We start from the raw sequence: 21,771 nt of genomic DNA, 5'->3' as shown, positions 1-21,771 counted from the left end.
TTTGTAGGCAAAGTGATGTCTCTGCTTTTTAATATGCTATCTAGGTTTGTCATAGCTTTTCTTTCAAGGAGCAATGTCTTTTAAAATTTCATGGCTGCAGTCTCCATCTGCAGTGATTTTGGAGCCCAAGAAAATAAAATCTGTCACTGTTGCCACTTTTTTCCCATCTGTTTGCCATGAAGTGATGGGACCCTATGCCAGAATGTTGAGTTTTAAGCCACTTTTCCACTCTCTTCTTTCATCAAGAGGCTCTTTATTTCCTCTTTGCTTTCTGCCATTAGAGTGGTGTCATCTGTATATCTGAGGTTGTTGATATTTCTCATGGCAATGTGATTCATCCAGCCTGGGCTTTCGCATGATGTACCCTGCATAGAAGTTAAATAAGCAGGGTGACAATATACAGCTTTGAAGTACTCCTTTCCCAATTTTGAACCAGTCTGTTGTTCCATGTCCAGTTCTAACTTGTTTCTTGCCCTGCATACAGGTTTCTCAGGAGATAAGTAATCTGATATTCTCATCTCTGTAAGAATTTCCCACAATTTTTTGTGATCCACACAGGCTCAGATGGTAAAGAATCTGCCTGCAAATGTAGGAGACCTGGGTTTGATCTGTGGGTTGGGAAGACCCCCTGGAGAAAGGAATGGTTACCCACTCTAGTATTCTTGCCTGGAGAATTCCAGGGATAAAGGAGCCTGGCGGGCTACAGTCCATGGGGTCACAGAGAGCTGGACACAACTGAATGACTAACACACTAAAGCAGAGTCAGAGGCTTTAGTGTAGTCAATGAAGCAGATGTTTTTCTGGAATTCTCTTGCTTTCTCTATGATCTGACAGATGCTGGCAATTTTTACAGCTGGTTCCTGTGCATTTTCTAAATCCAGTTTGTACATCTGGAAGTTCTTGGTTCATGTACTGTTGAAGTTGAGCTTGAAGGATTTTGAGCATTACCTTGCTAGCATGTGAAATGAGCACAATTGTAATTTGAACATTCTTTGACATTGCCCTTCTTTGGGATTGGCATGAAAACTGAACTTTCCCAGCCTTGCAGCCTTGTTATGGTATTATAATAAACTCCTCCTCAGAAGAGAATATTAAGGACTGACATTTGGTAAAGTTTTGGCTAACTCAAAGTCAAGGAAAAGTCAAGGAAACAGGATTTACTTGGTTACCAAACCCTTCAGTATGTAACAATGAAAAATAATGTTAAGGGGCTTCCCTGGTGGCTCAGTGATAGAGAATCCACCTGCTCATGCAGAAGACATGGAGGATCCCACATGCCATGGAGAGACTAAGCCCATGAGCCACAACATCGAGCTTGTGCTCTAGAGCTAGGGAACTGCAATTGCTTCCTGAGCCCACGCACCACAAGAAAACCCAGCGCAATGAGAGCCCTGCACACCACAACTAGGTGTGCGCCCCTGCTTGCTGCAACTAGGGAAAAGTCTGCATGGCAAAGAAGACCCAGCACAGTCAAAAAAAATTTTTAAAAAATGCTAAAATCTTTTGAAAAGGCTTTATTTATTTGGCTGCACTGGGTCTTAGTTGCAGCACATGGGATCTTTTTTTAGTTCAGGCATACGGGACCTTTAGTTGCAGCATGTGGTATCTTGTTCCCTGACCAGGGATCAAACCTGAGCCCCATAGATTGGGAGCGCAGAGTCTTAGCCACTGGACCACCAGGGAAGACCCTGAAAAGGTTTAAACCTTTTAAAAGCCTTTAAAATTAAAAACCTTTTTTTAAATGGGGAAATAAATTCTGAAGGTTAAAGAGCTCAGGTTCATCACTGTGAAGTGATATAGTACTCTTGCAAATGTAGCCTGATCTGAATATGTACCAAATGTAGAACACACTAGAAATTACTGTTCTAAATGCCTTAAACCTCAATGTGTCATGGTGGTAAAAATGCATTAGGTAAAATAAATCCAAAACTTGTTTACTCCTTTTGTTGCTCATATTCCAAATAAATGAATGTTGTACAGTATACACCCATATAATTATTATTCATTCTGCAACACTCCAATAATGAAAAATATGCCAACTTAAATTTTTTTCCTACATCATATTTACTGATTTAAATTTTATTTTTCTTTTCTAAGCCAATCCTATTAGCACCAAAAGGCATGAAAACAGTCTCTTTGGGTTAGGCCAGTCATGGGTTTGGGTGGACTCCAGGAGCTGGTGATGGACAGGGAGGCCTGGCGTGCTGGGGTTCATGGGGTCGCAAAGAGTCAGACACGACTGAGAGACTGAACTAAATCAATATATAAAGTTGGTCACTCAAATAAAGCCTTCCACAGGGTGAGAATGAAAACTAACCAGATGAACAGTCCTTTATGTCTCCATATTTGGGGACTATCAAGCTAAGCCATCAGATCAGATGTAGAGATGAGATTATACTCATTACTGCAAAGGCCTTAAAAATTCCATTTCTTGAATGGGAACTAGATGGAGTAGCAAACTAGCACAAAACAGCAGTCTGTAAGTGCTGCATGCTGTAAAAAGAAAACTCCAGGCTAAGCTGACTTTCAGGTTTTCCTATCTGTAAGAATGAGTAGCACTCAAATTATCATTCATATGACCTATCTAATCTTAACCCAAGTTGCAGAATTGGAAACCTCAAAACCCTTCAAAAAAGCCCTTCTCAAGGTGACACTGATAATCTTGCCATTGTTTATCCCTTATTCCTCTCTCCAACCACACAAATTCTGTCTCCTTTTTTGTTCTAGTCCAACTCCAACCCTTACTTAAAAATGCACCTTAAAATCTATTTGCCTTACTTCTTAAGCTACTATAGCATTTATCGACTGTAATACCTATTTAATTTGAAGCCCAGGCCAACTTACCTTGGAGTTAGCACATCATTTATAAATATCAACCACATACAAAAAGCACCACATTGGGTGTTAGGTTATATTCTGGGTTATCCCATCTTACTTATGATTTAGCTGAGCACCAAGGAATATTAGATTAAGAAACATATGTTAGAATTTATCTGGACAAGTAAAATAATTATTTTGGAAAATCTTCAAAGCTTCATTAGAGTTCTGTATTATTTGTATTTTCAGGTTTCCTTTAAAGTACTACAGGTTACTTTGAAAATCTTTGGGAGAATAAAGATAACAAAGTTTTTGTAACAAACTAAATTCCTGCTGCATTCAATCCTGTCAGGTCTGCTATAAAGAAAAATTGGGAATTCCTTGGTGGTCCCGTGGTTAGAACTTGGCGCTTTCACTGCTATGGCCCAGGTTTGATCCCTGGTCAGGAAACTAAGATCCCACAAGCTGCATGGCATGGCCAAAAATAAATTTTTTAAAAAGTGAAAACCAAAAAACCCCTTAGTATTTCATGAGATTAAGTTCTTTTCTTTCAATTAAAATAATTTGAATCAGAATGGGCTTGTGAAAAGCAGCTTTTCTGGAATAAAGTGCAAGTGGTAAAAAAATGAAATCAAAAGACTATTTCCTGATATGCAAAAATTACATGAAATTCAAATTTCATTGTCCATACAGCTTTACTGGAACACAGCCATGTCTGTTTATGTGCTGTCCATGGCTGCTGGTATATTACAACAGCATAGTCGCTGCAACAGACTGTATGCCTTGGAAGTTAAATACTCACCTTATCTGGCCCTATCAAATTTATATTGGTTAATTTTATTAATTTCATTTCTTGTAGACAATTTAAAATAAGAAAAAAGAGCAGAATATCTAAATGTGTAAATTAACATAATAATGAGGCACTTTCTTGTCTGTTTTACAAGGATATTTTTGAGGGACCACATTCATACAGTGCAGTAAGAAAGGTACTTCACTACATTGCTATTAGGAATGTAAAGTGTTAGGCAACACTTTAGGTAACACCTGTTAGGCAACAAGAGTCTCAAAAATCACTTCCAGTGATGTAAGGAATTCGACCATAAGAACATATCACAGTTACTTAAACATTTCCCTATTGATAGCTATGTATGTAATTTTCAACTTTTTACTACTAGAAATATTTTTTTTCATTTATTTTTATTAGTTGGAGGCTAATTACTTTACAATATTGTAGTGGTTTTTGTCATACATTGACATGAATCAGCCATGGATTTACATGTATTCCCCATCCCGATCCCCCCTCCCACCTCCCTCTCCACCCGATCCCTCTGGGTCTTCCCAGTGCACCAGGCCCGAGCACTTGTCTCATGCATCCAACCTGGGCTGGTGATCTGTTTCACCATAGATAATATACATATTTCGATGCTGTTCTCTCGAAACATCCCACCCTCGCCTTCTCCCAGAGTCCAGAAGTCTGTTCTATACATCTGTGTGTCTTTTTCTGTTTTGCATATAGGGTTATCATTACCATCTTTCTAAATTCCATAGATATGTGTTAGTATAGTGTAATGGTCTTTATCTTTCTGGCTTACTTCAGTCTGTATAATGGGCTCCAGTTTCATCCATCTCATTAGAACTGATTCAAATGAATTCTTTTTAATGGCTGATTAATATTCCATGGTGTATATGTACCATAGCTTCCTTATCCATTCATCTGCTGATGGGCATCTAGGTTGCTTCCATGTCCTGGCTATTATAAACAGTGCTGCGATGAACACTGGGGTGCACGCTAGAAATATTTTAATAACTACTGTATGTAACATAAATCATCAAACTGATTGTAAATCTATAGGAGTCAAATTTTACTAGAAACATAATTATGTTTTATACTCTCAGAGAGTTCCTAGGATATAAAGTTGGGCTTGCTGCATCACAGGTTGTGCACATCTTCAATTTTACTAAATATTGCTAATATGTCCTCTAAATTAAGAGCAATTTATCCTATGCCAACATTTTTCAGGCATATTAATTGTTGCCAATATGATGGAAAAGAATGAGATCTCACTTATTTTCAACTGCATTTCTCGAATTTCTAGTAAGACTCAGTGTTTGATTTATTGACCATGTTTCCTTTTACAAAATGACTGACCATCTTCTTTGCCCATATTTTTATAACATTCATCTTCATTTACTTTATCCAGTAATTTAAAGGTGAATCCTCATTTTTAAAATTTTTTAATGGAAAGATAATTGCTTTACAGAATTTTGTTTTCTGTCAAACCTTAACATGAGTCAGCCACAGGTATACATATATCCCCTCCCGCTTGAACTTCCCTCCCAGTCGCACCCCTATAGGTTGATACAGAGCCTGTTTGAGGCCTCTGCAAATAAATTCTTTGGTACCATCTTTCTAGATTCCATATATAAGCGTTAGTATATGATATTCATCCTTCTCTTTCTGACTTATTTCACCCTGTACAATAGGCTCTAGGTTCATCCACCTCATTAAAACCAACTCAAATGTGTTCCTTTTTATGGCTGAGTAATATTCCATTGTGTATATGTACAACTTCTTTATCCATTCATCTGTGGATGGACATCTAGGTTGCTTCCATATTCTAGCTATTGTAAATAGTGCTGCAATGAACAATGGGATACATGTCTTTTTCAGTTTTGGTTTCCTCAGGGTATATGCCTAGGAGTGGGATTGCCGGGTCATATGGTGGTTTTATTCCTAGTTTTTTAAGGAATCTCCATACCGTCTTCCATAGTGGCTATTATCAATTTATATTCCCACCAACAGTGCAAGAACATTCCCTTTTATCCACACTCTCTCCAGCATTTGTTTGTAGACTTTTTGATGATGGCCATTCTGACTGGTATGAGTTGATATCTCATTGTAGTTTTGATTTGCATTTCTCTAATAATGAGCAATGCTGAGCATCTTTTCATGTGTGTGCTAGCCATCTGTATGTGTTCTTTAGAGAAATGTCTGTTCCTCTTTCAAGAACAAATTTTTCCGTAACCACAAGCTTTTCTCCAAGACTCTTTACACGTTAACTAGATTCAAAATTCCTCTCATACTTCTCTCACAGCCCTCTCAGTAGAAATGTTTTTCTTATCAATACCATTGTCACAATTACCTCAAAGATGTAATTATGTCATTCCCTGCCAATAAATTCATATACAGTACCAAAGTGAAAGCTGCTCAGTCATGTCTGACTCTTTGTGACCCCTACGGACTGTATGTAGTCCATGGAATACTCCAGGCCAGAACTGAAGTGGGTAGCTGTTCCCTTCTCCAGGGGATCTTCCCAACCCAGGGACTGAACCCAGGTCTCCCACACTGCAGGTGGATTCTTTACCAGCTGAGTCACCAGGGAAGCCCATATAGTACCAAGTAAGTCCAAATTCCATAATTTGGCTTCCAAAGCCTTCCATAATCTGTCTTCATTATTTTCAGCCTATTACTCATATATATACACACACACATACACATATGCACACACATACTCAATGTACCAAATAAAGTAAGACTGTTTGCCACCCCTCTCAGATATCTCCTGAGTTTTCTAATTCTGTCTTGATTTATGCTGTTTTTGGCACCCAAGTGTTTATTGGAAATTCTTACCTCAAGGAAAGTTCTTCCTTACAAAGTAATGCCATTAAATAAATACAGTTGACCCTTCAAGACCTCTGTGATCTGGGGTGCCCACCCTCCCTGCAGTTGAAAATCCTCATATAACTTTACAGTCAGCTCTCCGTATCAGCGGTTCCACATGCTCAGATTCAGTGAACACATGTAGTATTCAATACTCAGTTCAATTCAGTTCAGTCGCTCAGTCATGTCCAACTCTTTGCGACCCCATGAATGTCAGCACGCCAGGCCTCCCTGTCCATCACCAACTCCCGGAAATTACTCAAACTCATGTCCATGGAGTCGGTGATGCCATCCAGCCATCTCATCCTCTGTCATCCCCTTCTCCTCCTGCCCCCAATCCCTCCCAGCATCAGGGTCTTTTCCAATGAGTCAACTCTTTGCATGAGATGGCCAAAGTATTGGAGTTTCAGCTTCAGCATCAGTCCTTCCAATGAACACCCAGGACTGATCTCCTTTAGGATGGACTGGCTGGATCTCCTTGCAGTCCAAGGGACTCTCAAGAGTCTTCTCCAACACCACAGTTCAAAAGCATCAATTCTTCGGTGCTCAGCTTTTTTCACAGTCCAACTCTCACATCCATACATGACCACTGGAAAAACCACAGCCTTGACTAGATGGACCTTTGTTGGCAAAGTAATGTCTCTGCTTTTTTTTTTTTTTTGTCTCTGCTTTTTAATATGCTATCTAGGTTGGTCATAACTTTCCTTCCAAGGAGTAAGCGTCTTTTAATTCCATGGCTCTACTAGGTATTAATTGGAAAAAACAAAAAAACCTTGTGTATAACAGGTTCCCTGGTAGCTCAGCTGGTAAAGAAGCCACCTGCAATGCAGAAGACCCCAGTTCAATTCCTGGGTTGGAAAGATCCCCTGGAGGAGGGCATGGCAACCCACTCCAATATTCTTTCCTGGAGAATCCCATGGACAGAGGATTCTGGCAGGCTACAGTCCCTGGGGTCAGAAAGAGTTGGACATGATTGAGTGACTAAGCACAGTGTATAACAGAACCCACGCATTTCAAACCCATGTTGTTCAAGGACCATTTGTATATGAAGCAGTTAGGAAAAAAAGCACCATTTTGCAACCATAAGAATACAACTGATTCAGGCAAGAATCATCAGCTGATAAATTCAGAGGGTTAATAATTTATGAGGAACAGGCCATTTCATGTAATTTTAAAGTATTATTCCCACAAACTACTTATTAATTATAAGAGTAACTAGCCTGAAGAAATAAAAAAACCACTCTAACCAATTAATCAAAATTAGTATCACCAATAAGGGGCAAATACCATATACCTCCAGATTTGATGCCTTGGAAAGATACTGTATCACCTATGTAGAATTCCAGTAACAAATGCAAAACCATGAGGAAACATTAGGGAAATCCAAACTGAGGGCATTCTATCATATAAAACAACCTGTATTATTAAAAAGTGTCCAAAATGTTATTCAAATATGTTAAATGTGAAAGACAACAAATACATGTAGGAAAGGACACAGAGAAAAGGGAACCCTCTTACAATGTTGGCGGGAATGTAAGTTGGCACAGCCATTACGGAAAACAGTAAAGAGTTTCCTCAAAAATTAAAAATAGAACTGCCATAAGACCTGGCAATTTCACTTCTGGGTACTGTCTGAAGAAAACAAAGACACTAATTCTAAAAGATACAGGCGTCCCTATGCTCACCACAGCATGGTTCACAACAGCCAGGATACGGAAGCAACCTAAACATCCACTGATGGATGAACGGATCAAGATGTGATTCAAATATTTACAATGGTGTATTAGTCATAAAAAAAAATGAAACCTTGCCATTTGCAATAACATGAATGGATCTAGAGGGTATTAGGTAAATAAGTCAGAGATCAACAAATATTATATGATTTTACTTCTATGGGGAATCTCAAAAAAATAAACATAACAGTCATAGATACAGAGAATAAACAGGTGGTTGGCAGAGGAGAAGGAGTAGGGGGATGAGTGAAATAGGTGACAGAGATGAAAAGATACAATCTTCAGGTTTGTTACCTTCACAGGTAAAAAATAAATGAGTCTTGGGGATGAAATGTACAGCATGGGGAATATAGTCAATAATATTGTAATATCTGTGTATGCTGACAGATGGTAACTAGACTTATTGTGATGATCATTTTGTAATGTACAGAAATATCAAATCACTATATTATACACCTGGAAATAACAGGGTTATAGGTTAACTGTACTTCAGTTTATTTTCTCAATTATTTTTTAAACTGTAGTTGATTTATAATATTTCAGGTGTAACTAAGTTATATATACATACACATATATGTACTTTTTAAGATTCTTTTCCATTATAGGTTATTATAAGATGCTGAGTACAGTTGTTATAGGTTATTGTAAGGTACTGAATATAGTTCCCTGAGCTATACAGCATGTCCTTATTGTTTATCTCTTATATATAGTAGTGTATATCTCTTAATCCCAAGTTCTCTACACTTCAATTTTTAAAAAGGTTAAATGTGAACGATGAAGAAAAACAGAAGACACCTTTTCCATATTAAAGAATATTAAATACAATACATGCTTCTTGACTGGATCCTGAACTAGGGGAAAATGCGATAAAGAACATTACTGGGAAAACTGATGAAATTATAGATGTGGACTACAGATTTAGAATGTGTGCTTAGTAATAATTTACTGAAGTAAAGAGCTTTCATTCCAAGAATCCACATACATCCCCACCACATCAAAGGAATACACTGATACATTTGCCTGGGAAAAGAAAATGACAGGGCTAATATGCTGAAACAGTGTCTTCAGCACTGCAGATTCAAAACGACCAATTAACAGTGCTGATAATGTTCCACGAAACCATTACCACTCACCTTACTTCAAGAACAAACATGGATTTGGGTCCTCATGTGATTTTTCAATAAAGGCTTCAAGATTCTAATACTGAACAGAAGAAGTTTAGATGCCAAAGGAAAGAATTGCAAAAGACTGTTATCTATAAAAATTTTACATTCTTAAATTTTACCGAAAGATAACTAAAAACACACATTATGATACCTTTTGAATTTGAACACTAATACCTTTATTTAACAGACATTGAATGACTACTATGTGCAAAGCACTGTGTTAGGTGCCATGAAAGATACAAAGATGAAAAAGACACAGTCCCTGCCCACAGGAGCGTATAATCTAGTGGGGAGACCGACAAATACACAAATAACGAGAATACAAGGCAGTGAACAACAGTGGACAAGTGCTGAGTGTGGCAATAACTAGCCTCAAGGTTCCAATTTGAAACACTGGTGATGTAGAGTTAGCTGCTTTGAAAATCTCATTTCAAGATCAGCATAATAAATGTTTAAATGGTCCTATCCAAGCAGCTGGAGGCAAGACAATAGGCCAGGTGGAAGGGCTGTTTGAAAGACTGTCACATTTACATATGTGGTGCTGACACAAGTATGCAGGGACAGCTAAAAAAGACCGTATATATCATCTGTCCTTTGGTTAATGGCTATAGCTACTGTTTTAAACAATATACTTTTATATAAAAAGGAATTTGTATAATTCCAGAAAAGTCAACTTAAGGATTAATATTAATTCAACAAAGAATCTTGCCATAGGCAATTTTCTTATTTACTAATTGATTAAGTATTTTCTCTAAATATCTATAAAGCTCTGTAGCAATTAAACGGTTAGACATCTAAGTATTGCTGAGTAAAAACCTCTTATGTTTAGCCTTCGGAAAGAAATGGTCACAAATCTGATAACCTGATATAATACTACTCTATTAGCAACAAGAAGGCCTTAAAGAGATTTAAGGAAAATAATTTTTAATGCTTCAATGCAAATGGAATACACACTGATTAAATACAATTCAATGTTCTTTGAAAATATCTCATTGACAGCATTTGATACCAGTTAAGGCCAGCAAAACTGAAGTGAGGAAAATACCACATATATTGTCTTTCATTGGTTTCATATATAATTGCCTATGACAATGGCAACTCAATTTTTTCTTTGAAAATTCCATTTATTGGTACCGATGAGCTCTGATTTGCTTTTAACTAGTATGCTTAAAAAGGGCTGCTGGCCACTTCCTCTTGGTGGTGCTGTCTGGCATAAACGGCAGAGAAGAAACACGTTTCTGGCTGTTTTTCCTGCTTCCTGAATTGGAGGGCTCAGGGCTTAGCCTGTTTCCTTCAATGTGTCACTGTGATCCTGGGACCTCTGCTGCTTCCGCTCCAGGAAGCGAGCACGTGCGTCTGATATGGATTTATCATCATTTCTTCTTTGCATTTTCTTTAGGACTTCTTTGGATATTCCATCTGAAAACATTAAAAATTAATCCAATAAAATTTTAGTTTTGAGTTCGGTATTACAAATGTTAAGAGAAAGAGATGCTCTGGTTTTTTAATGTTTAGCTGGGGGAAAGAGGAAATTAAATTTTGCCCTTTAAAAAGAAATGATACAGGAGAAGGAAATGGCAACCCACTCCAGTATTCTTGCCTGGAGAATTCCATGGACGGAGGAGCCTGGTGGGCTACAGTCCATGGGGTCGCAAAGAGTCGGATATGACTGAGCGACTTCACTTTCACTTTCAACCCTCAGCTGAGACTTTCAGCTCTTGTGTTTGCTATTGATTGTTTTCTTGAGTTCTCAAAGACCTGTGACCATAATTTTTTTAAGTTGCCTGTTTTCTAATTGCATCACTTTACACACTGTTGTCTAATAATATGTGGTATTTAGAATGCCTTCTTAATTATTTTGAGCAGCCATTGCCTGTATTTTCTTAGCACCTCCTTGGTTTTCTTATGTGAACTCATCTGACAGGGAAATGCAGCTTTTTTGTTTGCCCTCTCTGCATACTGGACCATCTGAGTCAGTGTTCTAACTAATCCCTGATGGTCTCTGAGCTACTGTTCTACCAGACTCAGTAGTTATGTGCTTCAGGAATTTTTCGGTAGAATTGGTCCTATTGGGAGACTCTTGGTGTCACCTTTGTTATCTTAAAAGCTGGTCCCTTCGCTGAGGCTCTTAATTTTCTGAAAACTTGATTCTATTTCAGCTGAAAATTGGCAAAGCTATTTAAAAAATTGATGGAAGCCATTTAAGAAATTGAAAAGTAATCGCAAACAACATTGGGTAGTTGTGACTTTCAGTTCTGTATCAGTTGAATTTTTGTGCTCTTTTCCCTGTGTACGTGGTGGTTCTATTTTTCTCCAATAAAACTTTTTATTTAAAAAAAAAAAAAGAAAAAAGAAATGATACAAAGTCTCTGGTTAAAAATAAGAGTATAGAGGCCTGAGAAGTCAGAAAAATTGACCCTAATTCAAACAAGTGGTGCAGTTATTACGGTTGCTGTTGTTTAAGTTGCTAAGTCATGTCTGACTCTCTTGCAACCCCACCAGGCAGGCTCCTCTGTCCATGGGATTTCCCAGGCAAGAATACTGGCGTGGGTTGCCATTTCCTTTTCCAGGAGGATCTTCCTGACCCAGGGATCAAACCCCCGTCTCCTGCATTGGCAGGCAGGTTCTTCAGCACTGAGCCATGAGTGAGCCCACAGTCCAGTTATACACTGCGACAAAGCACCGAGCAGTTAGCACTGCCAGTGACACTTCTGTCATCTTGGGCAAAATTCCCCCCATTCTATTTCCCACTGATGTTAAATAAGGATGATGCTATTTGTTCCATCAGCCTCAAAAAGTTTTGCTGAAAAGCCTTTTTTACATGTGAGCTGAGAATTAACCTTTCTGTCCTAGTTCACTACCACAACTGTTTATGCCTCCTGAAGGAAATGGTCCAAAAAATCAAAAACTAATGAGACAACTTAGTCATTTTATAGTTAAGTACAAAACTTTCTGGTTGCTGAGTAGTAATATTAACTACTGCAATTAGGGGCCTAACATTTCAAGAAAAAAAAAAAATCTCTTGGGGGAAAAAAAATGTTCTGAGGTAATATTTCACAAAATTTTTAAATGAAATAAAAATAGTAAAGCACTACTGGCAAGCAGTATGGCACAATGGTTGAGTAGAGGCCACAGAATCAAATTTCCTGGACTCAAAATCCAGATTCACCAAATATTAGCTTTGAGATTTTCAGCAAATTATTGTACACTGCTAAGTATTTCCTCAGCCATACAGTAGGGATATGTAGTTACTTCATATAGTTATTGTGGAAATTTAATGGGTTTATATAAGTTGTTAGCACATGGCAAAAGTTCAATAGATATTATTAATAATGCTGCTGGACAAAGGGGTTAAGAAAAACATGACTAACTGGAAGGAAAGAAGAATGTCAAAGTACATCTGATGCTCATGACAACTGTTTGCTTTTCTGAGGAGGCAGAGCCAGAACCTAAGCTCTGTGACAGCATTTCTGCAACTATATGAGAATCTGGACACCTATGCTCTAGAACAAGTGATTCACTCACCCTTCCGGTGCTTTACATTTTCCTTATTGGTCCATCTCCTTCGTGCATCTTCTCTCACTTCTCGTCGGGCCACACTGCTCAAATCATGTGCATTAAATTCATGCAACTTGGGCAGCAAGTCTCTCACCCATTCATAACGAATTGGACACACAATTCTTGCATAGACTTTGGTGGTAACTAATACCTCATGAAAAATGATCCATTCAAGTTTGGTTTCCTGTTCATGAAGCTACACAAAAGAATTTGTTTAAGGATGACAACTCAATAACCTGCCTTATTCCAGATTAGACCAACCAAACATTAACAGCCTAAAGTTTTCTGAGTTAATTTCTATATTCTTCAGTCAAACAAGAGGCACACAGTGACCAACACCTCTATGTAATATAGATATATGCTAAACATATACTCACATCTTTTTCAGAAAAAAAGTAGAAGACATCTGTATGTTACTTATTTCTACATCTTTACAAAAGGAAGAAATTTATACAGCTTCCTTTACAAAAGGAAGAAATTTCTTCCTATTAGTAAAAATTAAGATACTTACTGCTGAGGAAGGATGAATATGAACTGGGCTTCCACGCCCATCCATTGTGCAAAATGTTCTCCCAACAGACCTAAGAACCGAAAAACCAAAGGAACAAAGACAAGAACAGTAAAAACAATTAAATAAGTAGAGCACTACCAATGAAAAAGTATATGTCCTACTACAAGGAGTACTATATGGAGAGGTTTATATTTAACTGTCCCTGTAACTTCTCTACCAATTCATCTTAAAACTAATGATTCAGGGAATTCCCTGGTGGTCCAGTGGTAAAGACTCTCTGATCTCACTGCCGAGGGCCTGCATTTGATCCCTGGTCAGGGCACTAAAATCCCTGAAGCAATGCAGTGCAGCCAAAAAAAAAAAAAAAACTAATGAGACAACTTATTATAGTCATTTTACTTAAGTACAAAACTTTCTGGTTGGTAAGTAGTAATATTAACAATAATATTGTATTTGTGCTTTAGAATTTCCAAAATGCTTTCACAATGAAGCATCAAATAAACCTACTAGTTTTGACAGCCAGATACTTTATTAAAAGATCAAAACTGAGATTCAAATAAATTAGATAGCTTTCTCAAGGTCAAAGAGCTAATGTATGGTGAAAGCAAGCCCCAAACATAGGTCTTTGGACATAAATACAGTATTCTTTACATTGTATTATACTACATCTCCTTTCAAATGTATAAATCATTTTCACCATTCTAAAATAGAGAATTAGAACAGTTCATCTATATAATTTTTCTTTTCTTTATATAATTTTTCTAATTCCTATTAACTTTATAAATTCTTACCCTCTTCTATACTTCCTACATAAAGGTTATTCCAAAAGCTTATCAGAATAAAACCTCAGCTTAATCACACAACTGATTGCCTATAAAACTTTACATATATATTCCTATTATAACCCAGGTCAGACTGTATTATAATTATTTGTATATATATCTACACAGTCCATATTTGGACAGTACAAAAATCTTTTCACTTGAATAATTTGAAAGTTAGTCACCAATCTTATGCTCCATCATCCCCAAATACCTAAGTGTGCATTTCCTATAATCAAGAATATTCTCCTACATAACCGTCATAAAACCATCAAAACCAAGAATTAACACTGATACATTCAGTTCAGTTCAGTCGCTCAGTCGTGTCCAACTCTTTGCGACCCCATGAATTGCAGCACGCCAAGCCTCCCTGTCCATCACCAACTCCTGGAGTTGACTCAAACTCATGCCCATCAAGTCAGTGATGCCATCCAGCCATCTCATCCTCTGTCATCCCCTCCTCCTCCTGCCCCCAATCCCTCCCAGCATCAGGGTCTTTCCCAATGAGTCAACTCTTCGCATGAGGTGGCCAAAGTACTGGAGTTTCAGCTTCAGCATCAGTCCTTCCAATGAACACCCAGAACTAACCTCCTTTAGGGTGGACTGGTTGGATCTCCACTGATACATTACTAGGATCTAATTCTCAGGACCCACTGAAGTTTTATCAAATGTCCTAACAATATCCTTTATAGCAAAAGGACCCAGTTCAGAAATCATGTATTGCCTTTACTTTTTATGGTCCTTTAGTCTCCTTCATTCTGGAAAACATCCCCCAGTCTAGCTTTGACCTTCAAAATCTTGACACCTTTAAGGATTTATAGGCTAGTTATTTTGCAGTATGTTCCTCAATTTGATTTTGTCTGTTTTAAGACGATTATACTCAGGTTACAGATCTGTGGCAGGAATATCACAGAAGAGATGCTCTGTTTTCATTACATCCTATCAGAAGGAACAAGATTTTGATTTACTTCATTTCTGATGTTCACTTTAATTGTCTGATTTAGGTAATATCTGCCAGGCTTCTTCACTGAGAAGTTAACTTTTTCCTTTTGTAATTAACAAGAATTTTCTGAAGAGGTGCTCAACTCTGTAAATAATTCCATTTGTCATTAAACTTCTAATTTATTCATTCATTCATTTATATGATTATAGGCCCAGGATTTCACATTTTATCCAATCCATTACTATCAGTATTACGCATGTCAAAATATCCCATCTTTGATCAGTCTGGGCCTATTCAAACTGGCTCCTCTGTACTTGGTCACATGGCCTCCGCCTTCACTGATGACCACTTTGCTTACAGGTAAAATAAGATGTTTTGGGCTTACTGTGTACTTTCCCAGACCTATTTCTCCAAAGGTCCTTTATGTGGCAGATGGTTGTTCCAAGTCAAAATCTATGCAGAGGGACTTCCCTGGTGGTCCAGCGGCTAAGAATCAGCCATGCAGTGAAGGGGACACGGGTCTGATCCCTGTCAGGGGAACTGAGATACCACATTTCTCAAGGTAGCTTTCTCAAGATCAAAGAGCTAATATATGGTGAAAGCAAGTCCCAAACATAGGTCTTTAGACTTAAATACAGCATTCTTTACATTTATTATATTACATCTCCTTTCAAAGGTATAAATAATTTTCACTATTGTATGATAATTAGAACAGTTCATCTATAATTTTCCTAATTCCTATTAACATTAAATTCTTATCCTCTTCTGTACTTCCCTACATAAAGGTTATTCCAAAAACTCATGAGAATAAAGCCTTAGCTTAATCGTTACAACTGGTTTCCTATAAAACTTTACATATATTCCTGTGGAGCAACTGAGCCCACGGGCTGCAACTGCTGGGCCTGAATGCCACAACTAGAGAGTCTGTCCACGTGCCACGATGAAGGATCCTGCATGATCCAACAAAGATCATAAGTGCCGAATCTAAGACCTGACACAGCCAAAAATAAAAAGAAAACATCTGGGCACAAAGTATATTCATTGCTATTATAGTTATTGCTCCTAGTCCTTCTCATAGTTAGCTTACATAAATATTTACAGACACACAAATACATATCATACACACTCACACACAGAGTAACACCTATTTTTTATTACAGTATCTACCTATCCATCCACTTAACTGTATTAAAAACTGTGATATCGGTGTGGGGGTGCGGGGTGGGGGGAAAAAAAAACTGTAATATCTAAAATTTCAATCAATACCACAGGGCTCCTTCCTGCTTTCTTTTAGTATTTCTAACTCCCTTCACCATTTACTTTAATGTATTCAGGTATGTGATCAACTCCTCTGTATATAACGAATCTCCCATCACCACCACTCTTACCCCTTTCCCCACAAAGATGCCCTTCCTCTGCTCAGACTCTGACGTTCACACAACCAGACAACTCCCATGTGACTACCTCGCCCAATCCTGCTCCAGAACTGACAGCCCACACCAAACCATCCTTCATCAGGGACGCCACCCTTGACCTATTTGGCTTTCACACTCCACAGAGTCACTCCTCTGCAAGAACACCACTGTCCCCCAACTTGGGCACTAATACCCCAAGCTGGACAGCGGTCCTAGAGACTCCCCTCCTCCCCACGTGAGTTTCAATATCCCACTCTCAGCCACCACAGCTCCCCCTGCAGAGCTGACAGTTATGAGAAGGCTCACTGTAACTGATGTCATCGGAAGCACAGAGCTTAAATCAAACTGTCTTTAATATTAAATAGTTCAATATGGTCATCAAATACAGTTATATTTCTCTATCTGTCTCTCAAGCTCCTAGTGCTTACCTTCGAGCTACATTTTTGAAATAACCCGCACAAAGACATCTTCGCAGGACTTCATGTTTAGGGCCTTCAAAGGTCTCTCTTGGGAAATCACTTTGCTATTGACAGAATAAATGTATAGTGGTAAGTCTCACAGAACAATTTGAAACAATCTTTTGGTTTGAAAACTCCAAATTTCTAAAGACTTCTGTTTCTGGCCGATATGGAATATGAGGGACCAGATTTACCCTTCTGCTTGAAACAACCAAAAAAAATGGACAAAACAAATGAAATAATGATTTCCAAAGCACTATATGAAGGGCAATGGTGTCTGAGAAATAAACGAAGGAAAAAAATGAATTAACTCCAACAACTGTTCCAGCCTACAGTCAACCTTGAGAGAGATTCTGGACCAAGGTGGAGGAAAGGAAACACTGGAGTGAAACCTGGAGAACTCCCTGAGTTAAACAGACAGAGCTGAGAATCCAGAGAGACCAGGATGGCTAGAATTCCCAGCCAGAGTTCAGGAGAGAAGTGATCTGCAGAGGACCCCGGAGATCTACAGGAGGGCTTCAAGAGTTCAGCTGAGAACTGACAAGCACATGAATGTGAGGAAATTACCCAAGGCCAGGAAAAGAGCCTCCCAAAAGGATAAGGGACAACAGAGTTGTGTGCACAGGGTCAGTGCCTGTTCCTACACCTTATAATACACGTGGTTTTAGGGAGAGAACTCAGAAGGCCTTGCCAAAACTCCAGGCAAGAGAAAAAAAAACCAAGCAATCACCTGTTTAAGCTTCCTGATCAGTTCTCTGAGTTGAGCTTCAACACGAAATGCAGAAAATAAGCACCTCCAATGAATCCAATGTTTCTGGCACCATGAAGCTGGAGCTCCACTGCAACACAAAAATACTGGTGTATCAGAAGTATCTTTCATAAGGGAAAGACAGTCTAACATTCTCATTTCTATTATACAACTAGAAACAGATAAGCAACTGTCAGCTCTCTTATGCTGCTGCTGCTGCTGCTAAGTCGCTTCAGTCGTGTCTGACTCTCTGCGACCCCATAGACGGCAGCCCTCCAGGCTCCACCATCCCTGGGATTCTCCAGGCAAGAACACTGGAGTGGGTTGCCATTTCCTTCTCCAATGCATGAAAGTGAAAAGTGAAAGTGAAGTCGCTCAGTCATGTCCGACTCTTCGCGACCCCATGGACTGCAGCCCACCAGGCTCCTCTGCCCGTGGGATTTTCCAGGCAAGAGTACTGGAGTGGGTTGCCATTGCTTTCTCCGCTCTTTTATGAGACCTGTCCAATTAATAAGAAAACACTTTAAGGAATATGAAAAAACAAATTAATACACCTCTAAGTGAATTAAAATAACTTGTAAATAGATTTCTTTTTATACATATATGCTTTAACAAATATCCAATAATTTTCTCATCTAAGCTAGTTATACAGAACCAAAATTCCATGAGATCAGTTTTCAGGAAAGGTTAAGGAGAGAAAACACAATAAATGACGGTCACAGTCACCTCACAGAGAAATCTCACTAATGTTCACAAAAATACACTGAGGTCAGTATAATCCCCACTGAAACTTACTGTCTGAAGTCATATTCTTACTGAAGCTATATTTCAAACTAAGCCTCTCCAGTTCAAAGAACTATCTCACATACCTTGATTTGCACTGCTCAAAGATGACGGCTAAAGTTGCAAAGTCATTAAATCCTCCAGCTTTAGCTGCCAACTCTCGGTGTCTCTGCTCTGCTTCCTTCTGGTACTCTGGATCAACTAAAACGACAGTTGGAAAGGCGGTTTAGTTCCACTTTACATCAAGTCTCTTTCTTCACTTAGTTTATTCAAGCTTATTGAAATCTGCCTCACCCTCTGAGGTGGAGTAAAGGAGAATGACATTAAGTCTTCGGTGGGGGAGTGTGAACCTCTAACTACTCCCACAATTCCTTTTCCTCCTTAATCACACTTTGGAGATTTTTGCTAGAACACCAACATTACTTCTCTTAATCGATTTACCTTTAAAAGAGTATTTAGAATTTACTATTTGTTTTTACCGTAAGAGTAACCCATGTTCACATTAAAAAAAAAAAAAAGCAGAAGTTTAATGTTCCCCACTTTGTCGCATTATCCACAAGTCAATCCTCAGGGCTAACCACTGTTAACTATTTAGTATGTGTCCTTTAAGATATTTTCTACATATATACATACAAGCATTGTGTATGATGGTTTATTTCCTTCTTAAGTTTCTTCTGAAAACTTCTTTTATTTATTTAATAAAAGTAAATAAGCATGTATAGAACTATTCATTCTCAAACATACCTACATTGTGTTTCTCAGGGGTGTAAGGATATAACACAATTTAACCCGCCCCTATTTATCCAATTCCTAATTATAGACAATTAGACAGAACCATCACATATGTAAAACTGAAATACTACAAACTTTTCTCTTTTAATTTTATACTGAAAAATATCATGCATACAGAAAACTACACAGGTTCTAAGTGTACTGCTCAATGAATATTCACAAATCCAACATACGAATGAATGTACTCAACAGACAGATCAACAAGCAGAATATTACCAGCATCCCAGAGCCCCTTCTTCACTCTCCTTTCAATAACTACTCAGTCCCCTCCACAAGGACAACCATATTCAGACTTTTAACCCAATGAAAGGGTTTATTTGTTTTTAAACTTTATATAAATTTACTTTATGTGTCTGGTTTCTTTTGCTCACCCTTATGTTTCTGAGATTTATCTGTTACTGACTTTGACCCAATCCCACTCAGGAATTATATGTTCTCTGATTGCCCAAATTCCCCACATAGTACTTTACCCAGGCTAATCTTCTTTCGGAGTCCCCTGGCCACAATTTTTTTTCCTCAAAATTTCCTAGGGCTTCTTCCTTCACTGCACAACATCAAGCCACAGCTCCTATTATACCCACCACAGCTAGACTGAACAGAGGCCCCATGTCGCCGAATTCGAGGGAGCAGCACTTACACAGACTACAATGTGAATCTGCAAAGCATCAGTTCCTGGTATTAGGAAGAATGCAATCTGATTAAACAAAACACTCACGAAATATAAAGTCTTCCATCCCAGGCTTTAAGTAGTTTCCACCTAAGTAACCTGGGTAACAACTGAAGGAAGCAGCTAGAGACAAAAGGAGAGCAAATATGATTTATCACAGACCACACAAATGGTCCTGTCAAGGTAAAGACACAACGCTCATCTCTTCAATCGGTCATGAGTATTGATTTTTTAAGCTGAAATATCTAATTTTGTCTAATTATCTAATAGTATCTAATTTATCTAACAGTATCTAAAGGTACTATGCCAAAGGACAAAATGCACTAAAGTAAAGCATTAACTATGTGCTGGCTCCAGCACTAAGAGACAAGCTTATCTATCAACCAGGGGCTCCGACATCCTCGAATGGTGGTACCCCCTGCTACATAAACATAGAGTCCCTGCTGTCTCGGACTTCTGCGCTATGAAGCCTCAGAGAAGCCTCTTTATGGCTCAGTTCTTCCCTTCTCTGACTTCACCTGACCCTAGAAACATTCAGTTTGGCTGCAACACCTATCACTATTCACACAAACGGCTTACCATTTCTTATTAAAATGTCAGAGTAACTACAGGAAGGGCTTCCCAAATGGGTCAGATGATAAAGATTCTGCCTGCAATGCAGTAGACCCCGGTTTGATCAGGGGTCAGGAAGATCCCCTGGAGAAGGGCATGGCTATCCACTCTAGTATTCTTGCCTGGAGAATCCCATGGACAGAGGAGGTTACAGTTCTTGGGGTCAAAACAAGTTGGACAATCAATTTTAGTGGTTACAATTCTAAATTCAGTTTATACTTTGTGATGATTAACTCTGCACGGTCAGTGCTGGATCTCTGTTGCTCATGGTGGCTGCCTGCTCACACTTGAAAACATGTACAGAGCCCCCTGCTTTCCGGGCTGTCCTTCCCACACAGCTACTACCTTCTCTCTCTCTCTCTCTCCCCCGTTATTCTCAAAGCCAAGAGAAAATATAGAGCATATTTTTCTTTCTTTTCCTCAACTCTTCCCTCAGAAACAACCTAATTAATTAAAATTAAAACTGACAGAAGTCCCAAAGTAAACTCAGGAAATGTAGAAAAGTAAAAATACCATTATCACACACAGTTCCGACAATCTCAGCCAGTTCATCCTCTGACTGAACAATAGTTTGACTATCTAACTTTAATTACTTTCCCAGTAGACTTGTCATTTCCTTTAATTTTTTATCTTTCCCCAGATGAAATTCTATTATCAGTTTTACCTCAGACAAATAATGCTCTGAAGTAAAAACCATCAACAAGGAACTGAAGCAGCAAAACAAGACTGTAGACTGTGTCAGCTTAACTTCTTCCTTTGGGAAGATAATTCAATACTTTTCTACATACAATCAACCAGAAAACAAAACTATTACAAGGAAAGTTTCAGTAACAACAATCCTCAGGGCAGAAGCAGGGCAGTGAGGCTGTAATAAAGTACCACTTATCTCTAAATATATCACAGTTAAAATATTTTTTAAAAATTTAAAACCAACACAATGTTATTTTAAATTTGTTCCATTTTAAGGGAATGCTGTTTACCATCTTAAAAACATTTAAGAGCCCTCACTCCACTGTTTGACTTCTAAAGCAATATCTATACTAGCAGACATTGTGTACACAGCTTACTATAGCAAGAGAGAGATTA

At 38.3% G+C, this 21,771-nt stretch overlaps 1 protein-coding gene across 2 annotated transcripts in view; it reads right to left on the bottom strand.

The window, feature by feature from the left end:
* Window positions 1-9,525: 9,525 nt before the first annotated feature.
* The window catches only part of DHX40 (DEAH-box helicase 40), a 46,995-nt gene continuing 34,749 nt past the window's right edge, over window positions 9,526-21,771 (bottom strand). For both annotated transcript variants that reach the window (XM_070478564.1, XM_070478565.1), the window contains exons 13-18: window positions 18,701-18,815; window positions 17,814-17,922; window positions 17,054-17,148; window positions 13,447-13,516; window positions 12,903-13,131; window positions 9,526-10,796 (exon numbers count right to left, since the gene is read on the bottom strand). In XM_070478564.1, coding sequence (XP_070334665.1) covers window positions 10,657-10,796; window positions 12,903-13,131; window positions 13,447-13,516; window positions 17,054-17,148; window positions 17,814-17,922; window positions 18,701-18,815 — 758 coding nt within the window. In that variant the 3' untranslated portion in view covers window positions 9,526-10,656. The remainder of the gene's footprint in view (window positions 10,797-12,902; window positions 13,132-13,446; window positions 13,517-17,053; window positions 17,149-17,813; window positions 17,923-18,700; window positions 18,816-21,771) is intronic.

The sequence above is a fragment of the Odocoileus virginianus genome, chromosome 17 (genome assembly GCF_023699985.2).
Source record: "Odocoileus virginianus isolate 20LAN1187 ecotype Illinois chromosome 17, Ovbor_1.2, whole genome shotgun sequence".
Lineage (NCBI taxonomy): Eukaryota > Metazoa > Chordata > Mammalia > Artiodactyla > Cervidae > Odocoileus > Odocoileus virginianus.
This window is presented reverse-complemented; position numbering and strand designations above follow the sequence as displayed.